Source organism: Hemitrygon akajei, chromosome 16 (genome assembly GCF_048418815.1).
Source record: "Hemitrygon akajei chromosome 16, sHemAka1.3, whole genome shotgun sequence".
Lineage (NCBI taxonomy): Eukaryota > Metazoa > Chordata > Chondrichthyes > Myliobatiformes > Dasyatidae > Hemitrygon > Hemitrygon akajei.
The window spans coordinates 32,266,514-32,288,365 of NC_133139.1; the positions used below are offsets into that span (position 1 = coordinate 32,266,514).

At 40.5% G+C, this 21,852-nt stretch overlaps 1 protein-coding gene across 2 annotated transcripts in view; it reads left to right on the plus strand.

Annotated features, from left to right (window-relative positions):
* The window catches only part of fbn2b (fibrillin 2b), a 269,685-nt gene that overhangs the window by 22,380 nt on the left and 225,453 nt on the right, over positions 1-21,852 (plus strand). For both annotated transcript variants that reach the window (XM_073068631.1, XM_073068632.1), the window contains exons 3-4: positions 10,795-10,877; positions 12,087-12,185. In XM_073068631.1, the coding sequence (XP_072924732.1) occupies positions 10,795-10,877; positions 12,087-12,185 (182 nt within the window). The remainder of the gene's footprint in view (positions 1-10,794; positions 10,878-12,086; positions 12,186-21,852) is intronic.

Here is a 21,852-nt window from a genome sequence, read left to right on the forward strand (position 1 = left end):
CAACCATTGATCAACACGCCTTCTCCAGATGTTGTGGTTACTAGTTTCCACACTGGATGACACAGGACCAAATTGTGCCACCATTGTCACAGGTATCCACTTTGTTCCAGGGATGTAGTTCTAGGCAAGTACTCTCTGTCCTGCTGTGAAACTTCAGTACTTTGCTTTAGCACATCTCCCTGCTTGGGTTTTCTGTTCATTTAGCACAATCTGTTTAGTGTTTGGCGGTCTAAGCAGGTCTTAACTGGTATGAAGCTGTGTTTTCATCAGTGCAATGGCTAGAGCCTTTTTGGTGGTGGCAAGACCTGTGATATGGTATGTCAGCAAGAACTGCTAAGATGCTAGTTGAAGGATCCACTTCCCACTGAAGTCTTGAGGGCTTGCTTCATTGTTTACACGAGTTATTCAGTAAGATATTAGTGGCTGGATGATATGATGCTGACTTGATGTGGTGAATACCGTTTGCTTCAATAAATCCTGACGAAGAGTATCGGCCCAAAACATCGACAGCGCTTCTCCCTAAAGATGCTGCCTGGCCTGCTGTGTTCCGCCAGCATTTTGTGTGTGTTGCTTGAATTTCCAGCATCTGCAGATTTCCTTGTGTTAGCTTCAATAAGTGCCTGAAAATCTTCAGAGAGGAGTTGCGGGCCATTGTCACTTACAAGCTGTTGAGTAAGTCCAGAGCAGCTAAAGATGGCACGTACTCCTCAATGTAATTTTCAAATGTAGTGCTCTTTGTGATGGCAACCTCAGGCCATTTGCTGTGTGCATTCTCTACAACCAAGAGCATGTGGCTTTCTGCAGGTCCTGCAAAATCTATGTGAATCCTCTGCCATGGTTCTTCAGGCCAATCCCACAGATGCAAAGGAGCAAGTTGAGGAACATTTCTTACTCACTGACAATGTGGGCATGTTTTCACCTTCTCTTCAATGGTTATATTTGAGTACAGGAGCAGGGAGGTTCTACTGCAGTTGTACAAGGCCTTGGTGAGACCGCACCTAGAATATTGTGTGCAGTTTTGGTCCCCTAATCTGAGGAAAGACATTCTTGCCATAGAGGGAGTACAGAGAAGGTTCACCAGATTGATTCCTGGGATGGCAGGACTTTCATATGAAGAAAGACTGGATCGACTAGGCTTATACTCACTGGAATTTAGAAGATTGAGGGGGGATCTTATTGAAACGTATAAAATTCTAAAGGGATTGGACAGGCTAGATGCAGGAAGATTGTTTCCAATGTTGGGGAAGTCCAGAATGAGGGGTCACAGTTTAAGGATAAAGGGGAAGCCTTTTAGGACTGAGATGAGGAAAAACTCCTTCACACAGAGAGTGGTGAATCTGTGGAATTCTCTGCCACAGGAAACAGTTGAGGCCGGTTCATTGGCTATATTTAAGAGGAAGTTAGATATGGCCCTTGTGGCTAAAGAGATCAGGGGGTATGGAGAGAAAGCAGGTACAGGGTTCTGAGTTGGATGATCAGCCATGATCATACTGAATGGCAGTGCAGGCTCGAAGGGCCGAATGGCCTACTCCTGCACCTATTTTTTATGTTTCTATATGAATCCTGGCCACCAGAAGTAACTGTGTGCGGTGTCTTTAATATGCACTATGTTGAAGAGTACTGCATGTAGCTTGTCAAGCACTTGCTTTTTTACATGGTAGCCTATAGTAACCATTCTGCTTGGACTGTGAGCTCCTTCCATGGAGCCTGGTAAGGTTTCAATTCTACGGTTGGCTCTCCCTTCCATTCATGAGTTACCCTGTCCAGCACTTTAGATAAAACAGGGTCAGTACATGTGTGCTTTGAGACCTTCTCTGCAGTTATCAGAGCTGTAGGTACTTCCTTGACATAAAAGATCTCTTTCGGGGATGGCTCTGGAGCTGTGACAGCTAAGGAAAGTCTGGGTAGTCCATCAGCGTTCGGATGCTGCTTGGACTTCCTGTACTTTATACTGTACTGGCGTGCAGATGGTAACAGAGCCAAACATTGTATTTGACTAGCAGCCAGAGAAGGACCCTAATGCCAGCATCTGTACCAAAAATTGACATCAAGGGACAATGACCTGTCAGTACTGTAAATCGTCGACCTAAGAGGAATTGGTGAAATTTCTTAACTCCAAAGACAATTGCATGTGCTTCCCACTCAATCTGAGCATACTGGGTTTCTACCTTGCTTTGTGCCCTTGATGCGAAAACAGTTTGACTCTTTTCACCTGATGGCATGATGTGTGAGATAATTGACCCCACACCTTAGTGTGATGTGTCACAGGTCAACTGTATGGGCAATGACAGGGTGAAGTGCCTGAGTGCTTCAAATTGTAACAAATCTGTTTTAGCCTTTTTAAAAGCCTCCTCACAGTGAATTGTCCACTGCCAGTGTGTTAATTTATTTAAAAGCTCATGAAATGGTTTCAGCATGTTAGCTAGTTTAGGAATAAACTTTGCGTAGTACGTTTGAAGTCCTAAGCAAGATCTTAATTGTCTTACATGCAGTGGCGATGGAGCCTCAATGATTGTCTTCAACTCTTGGTGCCTTGTGAAGCCTTGAGTTGTCTATCACATGGCCCAAATATTCAATCGAAGGTCAAAAGAATTCACACTTGTCCTTCCAGATCCTTAGTCCATATTCCTTGAGTCTTTGTCGTGTAGCTTCCAAATTTTGTAGGTGCTCACACTAATTTTCCCCAGTAACAAGTAAGTCATCCAAATAGTATTGCACCCCTGTCAATCCACTCAGGATCTGGTCCATTGCTGGCCAAAAAAATGCAGGAGCTGATGTGATGGCAAACGGAAGTCTTTGGTACCTGAACGTTCTTTTTGAGTCACTATGTTCAACAGTTCCTGAGACTCTGACTCCACATGCATCTGCAAGTACACCTGACACGAGTCTGTCCTCCAGCTAATCCTGCAAAAATGTCATCAATGAGGGGAAGAGGGTATTACTCAGCCGTAAGAACTGGGTTAATTTTTACCTTGAAGTCTTCGCAAAGTCTTAAAGACCCATCCTTTTTTAGGACAGAACCAGTAGAATTGCCCATTTACTTACATACACTGGTTCCAATACCTTACTCTTGATCAGTTTTTCCAGTTCAGCCTCTGCCTTTGACTTGAGGATGTATGGAACAGGTATAACCTTCACTGGGTGTCGCATCTGGCTTAATGGCCAATTTGACAGTGATTCCTTTCCTTCTGCCCAGTTCTCCATTGAATACTTCTGCATGTTTCTTCACTACTTCTGGTAGACCAGTGCTCCCACCAATCAAGCAGACTTTGTGCCAGTTGAATTTGAACTGCTCCAGACACGAGCAGCCCAGACATGCTGGAGAATTACCTTTAAAAATGTACAGTGGAAGTTTCTTTCTCTGTTCATTGATCTCCACTGTAACATGTACTACTCCCCTCACTGAGACAACCTCACCAATGTCAATCTTTAAAGTAAACCTTGCCCCTTCTGGGGTGAGATGCTGCAATTTCTCCTTGTAAACTATCTCTGACACCAGCACCTGTGTACACCTTCATCCTCACTGTGATCCCATCCATCTGTGGGGTCACCCAATAGCCACCTTTGTGTCCTGAAACAGATAAAACACATAAAGGACATTCACTCTGTCCTCAGTATGTTCCATTTTGTTTGTATGTTTCTTTTTTGTTTTCCCAAAAGTAATTTTTCTTTATTACAGTGTTTTTGGTTGACTGTGTCTTTTTATTTTTACAGGTGTGTGGGCTCAATATGTTCCTTTTTGTCACAGCTTCAGCAATCTAAATCCTTATTCCAACATTCTTTTGCTAAATAATTATTTTTGCCACAACAGTAACATTGATTGCCAATAGGTGTCTTATTCTTAAAAGTCAGTAGAAAATTTATGAACTTGGGAAGATGTGCTTCTTTAGCTGCCATCTCCATAGATGTACTAATCTCAGTTGCCTTCTGTAATGTTAGTTAGTCTTATGTAAGCAAATGTTTCTGAATTGCCTCATTACGCAGACCTCATCTGAGTCTATCACGTAGCGTGTCATTCAGTGGCTGCCCAAAATCATAGTGTTCAGATTGTTGCTACAGCACCGCCACAAACTGTGAAATAGACTCACCTTCCTCGTGATTCCTTTTATGAAATCTAAACCTCTCAACAATAATCAAAGGTTTAGGTGAATAGTGGTCCTTTAACACTAGCTATGTTCTCATGAAGCTTATCATCAGGCTTAGCAGGTTGCATTAGACTGTGTAAATTAAAGCTTTTGCACCCATCACAGTTAGAAAGGTTGGAACACAAATATCATCTGAAATTTGATTTTCCAGTGCAAACTACTCAAATATTTCAGTATATCAACTCCATTGCTCTGTTGTTTCATCATATAGCCCGTACTTCCATACATTGCCACCATTTTCAAACACAATCTCATTCCAGAAAAGTTAACTAGTCTTATCGCACTCTCTCTCTCCCTCTCTTATTTGTTTAATTTAATCGTCCTGTTCTCATTCTCTCTGCTCAGGATCTTCACTCACCACACTTCCTGCAGCATGCCATACCTTCTTTATGCACACCCACACTATGCAGTGGTACACTGTCAGTGTTGCACATGGACTTTTCTTGCAGAATGGAGCAAAACAGTAAATATGACATGAGGAGTTGTCACCTTGTCGCCATTTGTTATGTTTGTGGTACTGGGACACTGGATGACCAATAATAACACACGAGAGAGACGGAGAAGTGAGGAACAAATATGCAGTTGTTTAGTTGGCTTGTAAGTCATCTATACAGAATCCTCTCTTACATTACGCTCAGTACGTAACTCACAGGGAAGCTTAACAGTAACTTAAGGGTCGAAATATACATGGTAACAAAATTATAACCACTTAGAAGAACAATTTTCTTACACCTTTGTGTTAAATGGGCAATCCCTTATTTTTAAATGATGACTGCTAGATTCTCAACAAGAAATATCCACATCACATGTATCCTGTCAAGATCCCTCAGGATCTTCTATGTTACCTCTCACTTTCCCAAACTCCAGCAGATAAAAGCCAAAGCTGATCCAAACTTTTCTTTAAAGGCGACCCAACCTTTGTAGTTATTAGTCCAGTAAACCTTTCCCACGCTTCCTAACAGTATTGCTAACACAGTCACCTGAAGCTCTTGGAGAGCTGCAGTTTATAAATACAGTCAGCCCTCCTTATTCACGGGTTCTGCATGTGCGAAGTCAACCAACCGTGGATCGTGAAAACCCAGAAGTTCTCTCTCCAGCACTTGTTGCTTGAGCATGTACCGACTTTTTTTCTTGTCATTATTCCCTAAAGAATACAGTATAACTATTTACATGGCATTTACATTGTATTAGGTATTATAAGTAATCTAGAGATGACTTAAAGTATACGGGAGGATGTGCATAGGTTACTGCAGATTGGGAATTTAAAAAAACCGGAAGTTCTCTAAGTCGGAACAGGTACATCCAGTATTATTTAGTGTCAGTTAGTCAAATGTTTTTCTTAGTATATAGTATATATTTTATCTTTCTATGTATATAAAACACTTAAGAAATGTATGTATTTCCATAATTAAATCTCTGCGTTTCTTAGTAATAATTGTAGCTTTCATCGGGGCAGGGCTTTCACATGCTCCATTATTCTCACTTTATCTGTTATCCTTTAAAATTGTTCCGATCGTTGACCGACTGTAGCCTAACACTTTTCCAATGACTGATGGCGTTTCACCTCTTTCCGATCGCTTTATTATTTCTACTTTATTTTCAATCGTGACTGTTTTCTGGAACAGAAACACTGGGGGCGCCAGATCTGGAGCTCTGCTGGGTCCTAAAGTCCACTGCACTGAGACAGGTTAAATAAAGTCCGGAGCTCCATCGGGTCCTAAAGTCCACCGATTGAGTATCTGGGTTTGGTATCCGCGGGGGGTCCCGGAACGAGTCCCCTGCAGATAAGGAGGGCCAACTGTACATAGGTTTTTGAAAATCACATTGGCCCAGACTATATCATTTGTCTTGACAAAAGTATGAGCTAGAGATTCTATTGTACAGTGCAACTATGCTTTTGACTTTTAAATGCAAATGGTAGAAGCTTGCTTTGCTATAATTATGAAGGTACACAATCTTGGGGAAACGGCGAGGTGTCTCAGCCTCAGGAGTCTCAGTCATCTATTCCCTGGCATGGTTTTCCTGCTAAATGTTTTTAAAAAAGTAATGGTTGCTACCATGCACACATTCCCTTTCTGGAAAAGAATCAGGTATTCTGATCCTTAATATGTTCTTCCATGCTGGAGATTATGTCATTGAATCTGATCCTAAACCCAATGCATGCACTTTCAAGCAGAATTACTAGATAGTGATCAGGTAAAAAGGTTCATTAGTTCAATGAATGCACTCCCTAATTCATTGCTTTGAGGCTAATTGTAATTATCAACACTCTGCTGATATAAAATACTCAGGTGTTTGCATTTCAATGATGCTCTATTTATGTTTCTAGCCATCTGGCTTGTCCTCTTCCCCTTCCCCCAGCTTTTTATTCTGGCATCTTCCTCCTTACTTTCCAGTGCTGATTAAAGGTCCAGGCCCAAAACATCGACTGTTTATTCATTTCCATAGATGCTGCCCGACTTGCTGAGTTCCTCCAGCATTGTGTGTCTGTTACTCTGGATTTCCAGCATCTGCAGAATCTCTTGTGTTTATGTTTCTGTTCCTCAGATTTTGAGTCCTCCAAAGACTCAAAGTCTGAGTTACAATGGGGTCAATCCGTACCTTACAATGGATCAATAAAACATCAGAACTACTCACACGAGTTCCTGCAAAACAAAGCCCATGGCAATAACTCAATTTAATATGCCACTAGTGAAAATATCGAGATGAAAATTAGCACTAAGTTTACTTTAGAGATAAAGCCAATATATGTCAACATTTAAAATATTTTAATAATGTTGGAACTGAATCCAAGCTAAGAGAAACTTGGTTTGACAATGGTTCTGCAAGAAACCACAAATGCTGGAATCTGGAGCAAAAATATAAACTGCTGAAAGAGCTTAGTGTGTCATGTATATTGGTCTGTTTGTCTCTTGCATTGGTCCCTTTGTCTCCTCATATGACCCTTAGGACTGTAAGACTGACATAAGATATAGGAACAGAATTAGGTCATTTGGCCTATCTAGTCTGCTTGACCATTCCATCATGGCTGATTTATTACCCCTCTCAACTTAATTCTCTCGTCTTCTCCCTGTAACCTTTGATGCCCTTACTAATCAAGAACTTTGCATCCTCCCCTTTAAATATACCTAATGGCCTGCACAGCCGTCTGTAGCAATGAATTCCACAGGTTCAGCAGCCTCCAGCTAAAGAAATTTCTCCTCATCTCAGTTCCAAAGGGATATCCTTGTATTCTGAGACTGTGCCCTCTGGTCCTAAACTCCCCCGCTGTTGGAGACATTCTCTTAGCATCCAATTTACCAAGGCAATTCAATATTCAATGAGATCCCTCCCTCCCTCATTCTTCTAAACTCCACTGAGTACAGCCCAGAGCCATCAAACACTCATTTCTTGACCTGCTGAGTTCTTCCAGCAGTTTATTTTTTGCTTGATAATAGTTCTACTTGGTTGCCAATATTTATGAGCTCTTGCTAAAATAGCTTATTTTATACGAGGCATAAGTCATAAATCTAATTTAGAATTACTTTCGAAATAACAAATACGGGACACCAGTTTCTGCTCTTTCCTGATCCTACTTTAATTTTCTGGTGTGAACCAATGATTATACAAGCTGATTTTATATTTCATGATACACTAGGAGATCTGCTAACCATTGCTTATGTTCTTCATGCATTTTTACTTATAGTACTGCAAGATATTGCTTCTTAGCTTTGCTGTAGTTTCATATTTTTGAGATCAAAATTCAGATTACCTTCTATTCCAAATATCTTTACATCAACTATCTCAATGCTGTTGTTTTCATATTTTTCTTTCTCCCTGCAATAAAAGATGCTATTAAACCCCAAACTTGAATCAGTACAGAATGGTTTACCTCATCCTTTCATTCCATCTTTGATGTAAGGTGAAAGCTGTCCTTTAGTTCTTGCTTTTGTTCTTTGCAGATTATTGATCATGAATTGATTTCATACAATGTAAGACATCCATATAGTAATTCAAGTTAAATATAACTAGAAAGTTATAAGATTGTTTGATACAGTACTGTCCTGATGTCTAGATGTGTGGATTTAAAGCAAGAGACTTCTACTAAAGATTACAATTAAAAAAAGAACATAGTATGTTTAGATCTAAAACTTGTAATTAAGAATTATGCTTGGAAAACTATCATACAACAATAAGCAATCAATTACCTATTCCTCTTGAGTTGACTGGTTATATATTTGATGTAAGCTGGAAATGGAAAATTTGAAGCAGCAATAATTTCCATAGCATCTGGCAAAGTGTTTCAAACAGTATCATAGCAGTAATGCCAAGCTGCATGGGAAGATTCTAGGAAAGAAGACCCAAACCTTGAATAAATTTGTGGGCTTTAAGGTCACTAGTGGTGAGGTATAGGAAAACAAAAAGAATTCCAGAACCACAGACCTAAAAGCAATTGGCACCTCAGCAAACTCATGTTACAAAGCCATAATCTTTCAGGATTTACCAAAATAATATATTTTACCAGCTCAAAGCACAGCTGCGATGTTACAGTGGAACAATTGTTCCTGTAACTGCTGGATTCATGCCTAACATATATACTAAATTAGGCCTTCTTGAATCTTTGGACAATTTGCAGCTGGGTACCTTCTGCAAATTACAGATACTGCCTGGTCCATTACAGGTAAAACCCTCGCCACCATTGAGCATATTTGCATGGAGCATTGCCCCAAGTAAGCAGTATGCATTATCTAAGAATGTCCGTCCGGGCTGTGCTCTATTCTCACTACTAACGTCAGGCAGGAGGTACAGAAGCCTTAGGTCCACACCACCAGGTTTAGAAACAATTGTTATCCTACAACCGTCAGACTCCTGAACCGGCGTGGATAACTTCACTCGCCACACCTCTGAACTGATTCTACAACCTAAAGATGGACTTTTAAGTTCTCTTTACAACTCAAGCTCTCTGTATTAATATTTTTTCTTCATTTTCTCAATTTGTCTTCTTTTGTGCATTTGGTTGTTTTGTCAGCCTTTATGTATAGTTTTTCAGAAATCCTATTGTATTTCTTTATTTTCCTGTAAATGCCTGCAAGAAAATGAATTTCAGGATAGTATTTGGTAACATATATGTACTTTGAATAATAAATTTATTTTGATCTTTGAATGTTTCCTCTAGGTATTTCTCCCAGTGTGTAGTTTCCAATTAATACAACAAATATTTTAAACTAATTATCTATCATTTCCTAGAAGAGGAATACTTGCCAGTTCCTTGCTGGAGAGGAATGCATGCCAGATTTCCCTGAACATCACAGTCTAAATATGTCTCTTTCATTTTCCATGCAGTCAGTTTAACTTTCTGCTATTCCTTCGTGAAATCACCTGGGTCATTCCAACATCATTAAGTGCTACCATAATGTTTTATTGTAATAAATTATGTGATGTTGATACTTGGTTGAAATGAGCTGTAGTAATTCAGCATTTATTTGGCTTACTCAAGCCAGGTAAGTAGTATGGACAGCTGGGCTTTGTCAAATGAAAGGCTGATTCAGCGGTGCACCCTAATGCTCACTGAACCTGGGAATCCTTATGACCCATCACATTGCCTGGAATTACTGACATTATAGGAATGTTCTCCATTCTTTTACCAGCAGGAGAGTGAACTAGGGGGTGGGGGGAGGTGAGATGGCAGTCTTCCTTGCATTCTCACATGACCATAGTGCTAATGTGATCAGGGCCCCAATAAGGAAACATTTCAATTTTACCTTCTGCCTGAGAAGGGAATTCTGATAAGTGAGAGCTACAAAATTCTATTTTTAATGTCGACAGATGCACTTAAGTGCCACCAAGTGAAGGAACAGTAATACACCTATTAACACTGAGAACAATTCCTCCCGTTCAATATAATGCCAAGTAGTTACGTTATCTTGTATGCAAACGCTGAAGTATTGGAAGGAGAGTTGAATGCTGATGAATTGCTCAGGGCACATCCTATTGTACAAGTCAAGGAATGGGATTGAGTTCAATGTGATTACGACTCTGTGTGTTCTGGAAGTGAGCTGCATGCATACTTAGGGATAAAAACTAAAGTTACCTTGTTTATGGGGTTACACGAGTGAATCTGCAGATGCTGGAAATAAATAAAAACACAAAATGCTGGCAGAACTCAGCAGGCCAGACAGCATCTATGGAAGGAGGTAGTAACGACATTTCGGGCCAAAACCCTTCATCAGGACCCATCTGATGAAGGGTTTCAGCCTGAAACGTCATCACTACCTCCTCCCATAGATGCTGTCTGGCCTGCTGAGTTCTGCCAGCATTTTGTGTTTTTGCTTATGGGGTTAATGTAGTTGCTCTGAAAGCAAATTTAGAGAAGATTGTACCATTGCACACTTTTAACATTTCCTGTAGTTGCTTATGACAAGCAATATTCCACATCTTTGAAACAAAACAAAGATTGAACTTTTAAGAAGGACATGCAAAGTAAAGCTGCATTGGAAACTACATAGGTAAACCTATCTCTTCCCTTTACAAATACGGCACGGGCAGTGACAGGAAGGAGTTAAGCTGTAGCTCTGTCCCACCCTACACCCTACCATAACAAGCAGCTATGATCAAAGGTGAAATGGTATTAGAGAAGTCCATGTAATCTTTGTATTTACTTCTCTTTCAGACCTAATGTATGCGGATCTCGATTTCACTCCTATTGCTGTCCTGGATGGAAAACATTACCTGGTGGTAACCAATGTATTGTGCGTAAGTATTGCCAATTTAGTGGAAATAGTGAGCCTCTTTATTTTATATTCTGAAGATCATCTTCTTAGTCCTGAAGCCCATCATCATCATTATGTGCCATGTCGTATGACGTGGATAATCATGGTCTCCATGACCATGATTGTTCTTGGCAAACTTTACAGAAGTGATTTGCCTTCTTCTGGGTGGTGTCTTTACAAGATGGATGACCCCAGTCATTTTCAATACTCTTCAGTGATTGTCTGTCTGCTGTCAGTCATTGCATAACCAGGATTTGTGATACACGCCAGTTGCTCATAGGACCATCCACCACCTGCTCCCACGGCTTCATGTGACCCTGATCTGGGGGCTAAGCAGGTGCTACACCTTGCCCAGGGTAACCTGCAGGCTAGTGGAGGGAGTGAGCGCCTTACACTTCATTTGGTAGAGACGTATCTCCACACCGCCATCCAGTTCTGAAGATAGCCTAACAATTTCCAAATTGTGTTAAGTTTGTGTGTGTGCACACATCGGCGCTTAGCCTAGTCTGTCAGAGTTGCCAACCTCTAACATTACCTTTGACGCTCTGATACAACGTCCCGCAGCTGTGAGGGCAACCCCGTTGGCTCCAGCTCCAAATACTCCAAAGGCCAATATGTTTCAAGTATATTTTTTGCTAGAATTTCAGATTGTAAATATTCCTGTTTTTAACTTCTCAAATTTAGGGATTAATTTTTTTTTCTTCCCTCTAGCACTATTCTTTCATTCCACCATTAAAATTTGTTCCCTTGCTTATCCAACCAACTGAATCTCCTCTACCTCCCATTCATTCAATCCACAACTTTAATTAGCCGAAACAGTCCAAGAAAACTATGAGTATTACAAGCCAGTGAAAAGATCAAAGGTAGATAGCCACCGTCCAGCAGGGCCACACACAGCAAGTCACTCTTTGATAACAGAAAAATTGTGTTAAAAATAAAATGTGTCAATCATCATGTGACTGCTTGGTATAATTTATAACACCATAATGTCAGTGTAAATCTAACCTCAGGATCAACTTAACTATTCTTTCTCTATAGGTGTAACATCACTAAGTGTGAGAGTTACCATAAATTGGAAAAAAAAATGGCTTTAGCTGAGTTAAAGGCAGCCAAAGAACAGCTAATTATTTCTTTGATTGCTTTGCACTCTACTGCCACTTTCTGAAGTGTTTATCCTTTTGCTTTTGACCAGCCATTTGTCGCAACACTTGCGGTGATGGTTTCTGCTCCAGACCAAATATGTGCACTTGCTCCAACGGGCAGCTCTCTCCAGGGTGTGGATCTGGCTCTGGTAAGTGACATTGCCTTTGCTACAGAGAATATGACAACGTACAGACACCAGCGCCCTTCATTCAATCAAATTAATGGCCTGATCTGTAAAAAGATTTTACTCTGTACAGTCACATTAATCATGGTCAAATCAGATGCAGTACAAATTATTTTAAGGGAGAAGAGCTCACTATATTGTCCCATTGGGCTTTCCCTACTTGGGTACAACAGGAATGGATGCAGAGTAAAGCTCACTTACAGAGAATTGAAGTTCACTGCATTGGGTCACTGCATCTAACAGATAGGGAAAACACGTCCTTCAATACTGAGCTCAGTTGAAATCTAGTGATTAATGTGTAATCACTATACCTAAACCATGGACTAATAAGGAAGATGAAAAATAGTCTAGGCACACTGATTTTAGGCATGTAGCTGACAATAGACTCTGTCACTCTTTGAGCTCTAATTATCAGCCTCTTGAGATACTACTGTCATTGGAGTGCCATGCTGCCACTGATGGATAGGCTGTTATAATTAACCTTTCCTGGATATGAAATTGTGGGCAGTGTTGGTGAAGAATATACATGGACATGAATAGCTGGGAGACTGACATATGCATCAATTATCCAATTGCTATAAAACATTGGAATATTCCAGTTTCATCCTCCCAGGAACTAGATCAAATTCTAACTGTACTCAAGAGAGTTATGCAGGGCATTATCATATCACTGGCTGCCAGAGCCTTGGTCACTGATTTTTTTGTTTGGTAGTCACTTGTTCTCACTGGAAAATACTTATAAGAATCATACTGAGTAACCATTTATAATTTTTATTCTGAAGTTATGTTTAGCCCTTCTCTGCACTTAAAAATTTCACCTACAGGGCGATGATGAATGAAGTTAGTACCGTTTGTTAGTTACCCTCTGAAGAAAAGTACTCATGCATGCAAGTTTGGTAATCCTTGAGTTTCGCTCAGAATTCAATTTTCGAAGTAAGTGTTGGCATGCACTCAGTGCATTGATGAATGTTAGTCTAGAACTTTGTATTCAAGTCTACAATGAGTATTAAGCAACAGACACAAAGTGCTGGAGGAAATCAGCAAGTTAGGCAGCATCTATAGAGGAAAAATAAACAGTCAACATTCTTGGCCAAGATCCTTCATCAGGACTGAAGAAGGAGGAATGTAATTGGAAAGAACAGTCCCTTTTTTCCATATTCCACTATTCTCTCCTATCAGATTCCTCCTTCTTCAGCCTTTTACCTCTTCAAGGTATCCCCTCCCAGCTTCTTAATTCATCACCCTCCCCAATCACCTACCTTCCCCCTCATCTGGTCTCACCTATCACCTACCAGCTTGCACTACTTCTCTGCCCCTCACCTCCTTATTCTGGCTTCTGCCCCCTTCCTTTCTGGTCCTGATTGTTGTGTATTTAATATTTCAGTAATATTTGAATAAGATATATTGTCTGGTTAACCATTCTTTGTTTAATTAATTCATTACGGGTTATATGTGACTGGCATACATCATTACACCACATAAGTGCACAACTCACTAAAGTAAAACCAAAGTAAAAACGTTTATCCCTGGATCCATGTTTCACGCTTGTTTAGTTTTTGTAGTTTCAAAACATAAAAGTAACAAGTAAGTTTTTAAACGAACCTGAGATGACTACCGGTACCTACCTGTTGAAGCATTGCACATTATTTCTTAGCAAATGGGGAGAGAGAGAGAGAGACACACACATTTGAGTTAGAAAAAAGCACAGAACATTTTTTTCTTTGGAAATGCAGCAAGACGTTCAAGTTAAAAACAAAGGCAGAGGATGGAGGAAATTCACGGGTTCATAAATAAAGAGTATCAGGTAATAATAGTTATAAAAAAGCAGAAATGGCTGCCTACATGAGAAAGGTATGTGCATTCAATTGCACAAGGTATAACTGAATATTGTGTACTGAGCAAATTGAGCAGTATTTTAAAGCAAATGAAATAGCCAATGAAAAGTGTGTGCCATTTTTGCTAAGTGCATTGGGTGAAAAGGCATACAGTTTATTTAGAAGTTTAACTGCTCTAACCAAACCAGCCAAAATAAGCTTTGCTGATATCATGAAAGTAATGAAGAAACATTTAGAACCAAAATTATTGTTGTTTGCCCAATGTTTTAGATTTCATAAGCAGATTCAAAAAGCAGGGAAGTCAATTTCAGCATATATCACTAAATTGAAGAAATGGTGTGAGTATTGCCAGTTCAATTATGCCCTGAGAGATCATTACGTTTGTGGAATCTTACAAGAAAACATTCAAAAACAGCTCCTAACTGAAGCACAGCTTACATTTAAAAGAACAATGGAAACAGCAGACAGAGGCGCAATTGATTTGCAGTCAGTAATGAAGGTGAGCATAAACAAGGTTGCAACGTCTGAACAAAAATCGTCCTGGCCAAATAAATTGTTTCACTATTGTGGCAGGGGCTCACATACATGAGACCAATGCAAACTTAGAGGCAGATCTTGCAGAAGATGCAACAATGTAGGACACAGACAGAGCATATCAAACAGGCAAAAATAAATGGACTGCTTAGGGAAGAGAAAAAGTCGAGCTGCAGCTTCAACAAGAGCACTAATCAGTGTGCTTTTAATGAAAAGACAGATAATGATGAGAGTGACACAGGAATGGGTAACCTTGAGATTTAAAGTGTGAATACTAACAATAGACAAGCAATATAGCTTACACCAGAAGTGAACGGCAAATTAATTAAAATGGAATTGGATACTGGCTCGACTGTTTCAGTTGTTCCACAAAATGAATTTGAATGTCATTTCAACGATACTGAACTGAAGCCTGCGGATATCCAACTAAGAACTTATACTGGAGAAAAGATAACTTCTATGGGAATGACATTCATAATAGTGAAATACAACAACCAACAAGCCACATTGGACTTGCATGTGGTTAAAAACAGGAGGGCCAGCATTAGGGGGAGGGGTGGTCGTGAGTGACAGAGAAAACTAAATCTTGTTTGGAGTTCCATCCACCAGTTGCATGCCACATCCCTTGTAATAAAGACAACTGAAAGTGAATTAAGAAAGGAATTAAATAATGCCACGACTGTCTTCAATGATGGCATTAGAAAATTCAAACATATCAAAGGTAAAATAGAGTTAAATGAAATTGCCACATCCATGTTTTACAAAGCACGTTTGGTTTATTATGCCATCTGTGACAAAGTAGCCTGTGAGCTAGATTACATGGAGGTTGAAAGAATTCTTTCCAAGGTTTGGTGGAGCCCATGGACAAAGCCAGTTGTCCCAGTAGCCAAGATGGATAGGTCTGTCAGGATCTGTGATGATTTTAAGATCACTATCAACCCAGTACTGAAAGTAGATCAATATCCTCTGCCCAGGATAGAGGATATCTTTGTAAATCTTTCTGGAGGGAAACCAAAATGGACAGTTGAAGCCTACCTATAGAAGGAGATAAAGGAAGAGTCCAAAGTGTTTCTCACCATGAACACTCACAAAAGGCTTTATAGCTATAATAAGCTTATTTTTGGAGTAGCATCTGTACCTACACTTTGGCCGTAAGTTATGGACCAGGTGCTGCAAGGACGGCCAGGCACTTGGTGTTACCTGGATGACATCATTGTTACCGGTAAGAAAGACAAGGAACATCTTCAAAATCTCAAGACAGTGTTACAAAGATTAAAAGATCATGGGTGCAGAGCCAGATGCAACAATTCTTTAAAACCAAATATCACTAACTGTGTTCATACTGTTGATGTACAAGGATTACACAAGTGTGCTGAGAAAATTCAAGCAGTGATGGTGCCCCAAAGCCAAAGGCTGCAGTCCTTTTTAGGATTTGTCAATTACTATTACAGGTTGCTGCCAATCTTGGCTACTCTGCTCCAACCATTGAACTCATTACTTCAGAGCAGGAAGAAGTGGCAATGGACAAAGCATTGTGAGATGGCTTTCCAAAAGGTGAAGGAAATGGTAATGTTAGACACTGTATTCACACATTATGATCCACATCATACTTTAATGGGAGAGAGTTAACTCTAAAGTATTGGAGGAGCTACATGCTGGTTATCTAGGCATGATCACAATGGAAGTGTTGGCTGAATGTTTTGTCTGGTGGTCTTGGTTAGATCAGCAGATCAAGCAGCTTGCCATGCACTGTTCAAGATGCCAACACATCCAGAAGATGCCAAGAGCAGTGCCTGTCCTTACCTGGGAATGGCCTGCATTGTCCTGGCAAAGGATTCATGTAGATTTTGCCAGACCATTTATGGGCACAAATTTCTTGATAGTAGTGGATGCAGCTACAACGTGGCCAGAAGTGTTCTCAATAACCTCCAGTACAGCCTCGCACACTGCTGATGTGTTGATACACCTCTTCTTAAGGACGTGTGTTCTAGAACATTTAGTCAGTGACAATGGACCATAGCTTGTTATAGAACAGTTTCAGTCATTCCCGAAAAAGAATGGAATAAGACATATTACATCTGTGCTGTACCACCTAACTACAAGTGGCTTGAAGGAAAGGTTTGTCCAGAGTTTAAAGAACGCACTGTGTTCAATGTCAGCCAAACACACTACACTGACACCGAACCAGAAGCTCACCAATTTCCTCCTTGCATTTTGCAATTGAGCACACTCCACAACCAACAACTCAAAAGCTTTGCTGTTCTTGAGTTGTCCTTTGTCCTCACGCTTGGATCTCCTCAAACCCAATGTCAGAAAGAGTATGCAGTACAAACAGGTGAGACAAATTGAGGGTTCCTTAAACAAGGAGGTTCGATGTTTCACTCTTGGACAAGCAGTCTTGGCGAGTGTCTACAGAAGTGATCAAAAGTGGGTACTTGGAAGGATTAAGGGCAGAAATGGAGAACTCTCCTACACAGTGGAGATTGCATCTGATGTCATCTGGAGACGACACCTCAATCAGTAGAGGAGAGCAGAGTCAGTTGTTAGTGAAGAAAGATGCCCTGAGCTGTTAGAACCACTTCAAGCAGTCCAGGAGTCAACTCTTACAACCACCATGGAGAAAGTCCCAGGGCCTGAGACTGTTTCACAGCCACAAGTCTCACCTGCCAAGCAGAGTGACCTCCCTGGTCAGGAAAGACATTATCCCATAGGAGTAAGAAATTCTTTACAGTGATTAAACCTTTAGGCCCGAATGGGATAATTTAAAACTTACTATGCTGTGGATGTCTATATAGTATACTGTATGTGTAGTTGAGGTACATTCTATATTGAATTGAAGTTTTTAGCTAAACAGGGAGGAGTGTTGTGTCTTTAATATTTGAGTAATATTGTAAATATATTGTTTGATTAAGCATTCTTTTTTAAAATAATTCATTACAGGTTATATGTAAAAGTAAGTGAATGGCATATGTCATTACACCATGTCATAAGTGTAGTATTCACTAAAGTAAAAACCAAGTAAATACGTTTATCCCTGGCTCCGTGTTTTTCTTTCTATTAGTTTCTGGAGTTACAAAACTCTGGAGTAACACTTATGAAAGGTCTCTGAAACATCGACTATATTCCCCTCCATAGGTGATGCTTGGCTTGCTGAGTTCCTCCAGCCTTTTGGGTGTGTTACTCAAGATCTCTAGCATCTGCAGAATCTCTCATGTTCCAAAGGGTATTATGAACTTTCTTGGGACTGATGCCCACTGAGCCAACTGATCCTCCTGGAAACGTAAATTTGCCATATATAGGATAGCTGTTTCAAAATGATTACATCCTACATAAAATCACTAGTCAGGTACAGGCTCTGATTGTCTCATGAGTACGTGCTGACTGTAACCAGCCTCCAGTAGGATAATCTCAGTGAATGTGGAGACTGCAATAAGACATGGTTAAGATACATTGACCTGGTTTAGGAATCAGTGATTTGAAAGCTCACTACTGAGTTGCATAGCCAGCTCTTGATGATGATCATTAAGACATAACCATTTGTCATTAAGATGCAATCATTTGTGATTATTTCTGAAATCAACTATGCAAACATTTAAAGATATTATTAAAACAGACATATGGAAATAAGATATTGTGAGGCAGAATTTCAGTATAAATTACCAAAGAAGATTGGGGAAAACTAGAGAAATCACAAGCAATTTATATAATTTCCTGATAATTTCAACTGTAGCTCTATTTAGAAACTAGACTGCTATTGAGAAATCCCTCCAGATGGTTCTATTTTGGTTAGTGAGGATAGCTGACAGATATTTGGTCCTTTAACTTAAAGAAGCAAACTCGAGTTCCTCAACCGCTCTTCAGGTTTCAATGGAGTGAGAGCTTAAGAAGAAAGGATGGAACAGTACCAATCTCAACAGCCATGTGCAATGTAGAGGGATGAGCAATGTCAATATTACTGATATTGATATGTAAACATTATTGTAGCTGCCAGTCTGCTCAAGTAATGTGAATAACTGGAGGCTGCTTTTCTATTGTATGTATGTAACAATGGGTACCTTTTGTTCCATTGTATATGAGCTCCCTCTGGATGTTTGTCACCACTTTATATGAGTGAACGAGCAGTTCCCCTAAGGCCTATATGTCAAACTCAAGGCCCGTGGTGGAATTATCTTTGGCCCGCGAGATAATATCTAATTATTATTAAAGCTGGCCCCAGTAATCGAAGCGCCTATGGCGTATGATATGGCTAATGCTGAGTTTATTCAGGTACCAGGTTTTCAGGGTTTTTAGTGTTTATTCGGCAGTCTTGCTCGGCAGTCTTCTTCATAAGAAACGGAATTTGTAAAGTGAAACACTTTGTAGTTATAGCAGAGACTGAGACACATGAGAGCAGGCTGAAAAAACGGAGGCAACGAAAGCTGCATTCGCACGCGTCCGACTGATCCGGCCCGCATGAAGCTGCATTTTGCTCAATCCGGCCCGTGACCTAAAATGAGTTTGACACCCCTGCCCTAAGGTATATCTAGGTGACCAGCAATGGCCATCCATTAGTATCAGAGAGTGACTAGGGTCTCTTTTGGCCCTTTAAGTGTGTTGTCATGGGATACTTCCCTCCACTTTCAACTGTGAGCAAATGATCTGGAGCCGCGACCCTCGTATTTTATATGTGTGTTTGTCTGATTCTCTCCTGACTGACTAGGAGTGACAAGGGATTATCTCACTTTTGCTTTGTACCACTTCATGCTTTTGTTCAATGTATGTGAACAGGGAAAAGTCTTAAACAAGAGAAAGTATGCAGATGGTGGAAATCTGAGCAACTGACACAAAATGCTGGAGGAACTCAGCAGGCCAGGCAGCATCTATGTATTTTTTTTCATAGATGCTGCCTGGCCTGCTGAGTTCCTCCAGCATTTTGTGTGTGTTGCAGGGAAAAGTTTTTCTATTTTGTCATCCATGTGAACATAGGCTGATTCCCACCCTCACAGTATCTAAGTGACTTGCCTCTGTTATATGTGTGGGACCAGGGGCTATTTCTCCCCTTTCTTGGTTGTGAATGACTAAGGGATGGTGGGGGTACATAGCCCACTTTTCTATTTGATTAAAACAAAATAATTCAATTAGAATGTTGTCTGGTCCAAGACACACACGACTTGTTGGAATGCTGTTCCTGGCTGAGAATGCTTGATGAGGCAGTGTGGTGAGAGCTTTGCTCTGTATCCAACATGTCTTTTTTTAAAAAAATAACTTTATTAAATCCCTAAACTCTAAAACTTCAAATATTGTTCTCAGCATTCAGGATGCATGCTGTCCCTGCCCTGGAAATGTTTGACAGGAAAGTGCTGAGTGAACTTTATTCAGTATCTAGCATGCTTTTTATTTCTTTTTATCTGAGAATGCATGGTGGGGTAATATTGAGGAGCATTACTCTGAATCTTTAACACATACTCTTTCTGTTCCTGAAATGTGTAAGGGCATTTTTTTTTCTGTATCTTGTGTTATTTCTCTTTTATGTGTATGTGAGTAACTAGGGACAGCTTTTCATGTTGTATCTGAGTAAGGGCAGGCTACTTGACTCTGTGTGTGTGTGTGTGTGTGTGTGTGTGTGTGTGTGTGTGTGTGTGTGTGTGTGTGTGTGTGTGTGTGTGTGTGTGTGTGTGTGTGTGTGTGTGTGTGTGTGTGTGTCTCTCTCTCTCTCTCTCTCTCTCTCTCTCTCTCTCACAGGGTCCTTCTCTGCTCTACTCAGCATTAGAAATGAGGGAAGTTTTATCCTCTGTTATATATGTGCACACAAATTCTTTCCTATTATATATTAATGATGTGGAGCTGTTTCTCTGTATTTTATCTTGGTGACCAAAGTGTTCTCTTCCATGTTGTATGTCAGTGTTCATTTTGCCTCCTTCTTGTGTTGCCTGTGTATAAAATGGGGCAGTCTCTACTCTCTTGCTTGTACCTGTTTTTGTCTTTGGTGTACATAGGTGACTAGGACTAGCTTCTTGCCTTTGTGAGGATCTCCGGACTGTTTATTACCATTGTCATATTTAAAGGACATGTTTTGTCCCAAGTTGTATGCATGAAGCCAGATGCTGCAGCTCTCTGAGTGAATAAGGCTGCTTGTTTCTTCTTGTGTGTAGCCTGACTCAGCCAAGAGACAGCCTCTCTCCCCAGTTGTATGTGTGTAATGATGGGTTGCTGTTCACCTTTGTTATATTTGAGCGACTAGTGGCGGCTCAACATTCTGTTTCATGTGAGTATGCACATGCTGTTTCATCTGTTGTGTGTGAGCGGTCATTGACTGTTTTCCTCTATATTGCGTATGTGTGATCAGAGACTGATTCTCTTCTCAGTTGTATGTGAATGGGTGGGGACTGCCTCACTCCTTTGTTGTATGCAAGTCAATTACTGGAGTTGATCTTCTGTTATAACAGCTTGTGTTAAACCACTCTGTTTTTATAAGCATTTAAGTGTTTCCCTGATCTGCTGGCCTCCAGCTCCCCACCCATCTAAGCCACTGGCATTCACAACTCCACTTTAATCTTTAGTTTAAATAATCACAATTTACCAAGCTGGATAAAAATGCAAAAATGTGGCCGGGACAGAGACTAGTGACTGCCATCAAATGGTCACTTCACATGGACATTCAAATCAAAGCCATCAACTCTATATGACACCATTTCTTTCTTTCAATTTCCCCTCATGTATTGGAGGACGCATTAGTGGGAGCATCTCTCTTTATGCATGTACACTAAACCTCCAACGGTTGAAATCTGGCACAAGAGTGTAGTGTTTAGCACGATGCTATAGTACCAATGAAGGGGGTTCAATTGTTGCTACTGCCTGTAATGAGTTTGTATGTTCTCCCCATGAGAATCCCCTTCCACAGCCCATAGACATAATGGTTGGTAGGTCATTGTAAATTGCCCTGTGATTAGGCTAGGATGAAATCTGGGGAGTGCTAGGCAGTAGCATGTTGTATCCGGGTTTCTGGCCGAGACTCTGTCAACTCACTTTTTTTCCATAGATGCTGCTCTTCCAGCGTTTTGTGTGTGTTGCTCGGATCTCCAGCATCTGCAGATTCTCTCTTGTTTGTGATTGCTAGGCAGCAAGGCTCAAAGGGCTGGAAGGGCCTGTTTCACGTTGTATCGCAATCAATCAACAGACAGATAGATAGTTAGCAAATTAATATAGATTGCACAGCCCTTGTGGTGAGAGAAATATATTAGGAAGAGATTGTGAGTTTTCCGAAGACAGCCCTCACCCCCTCC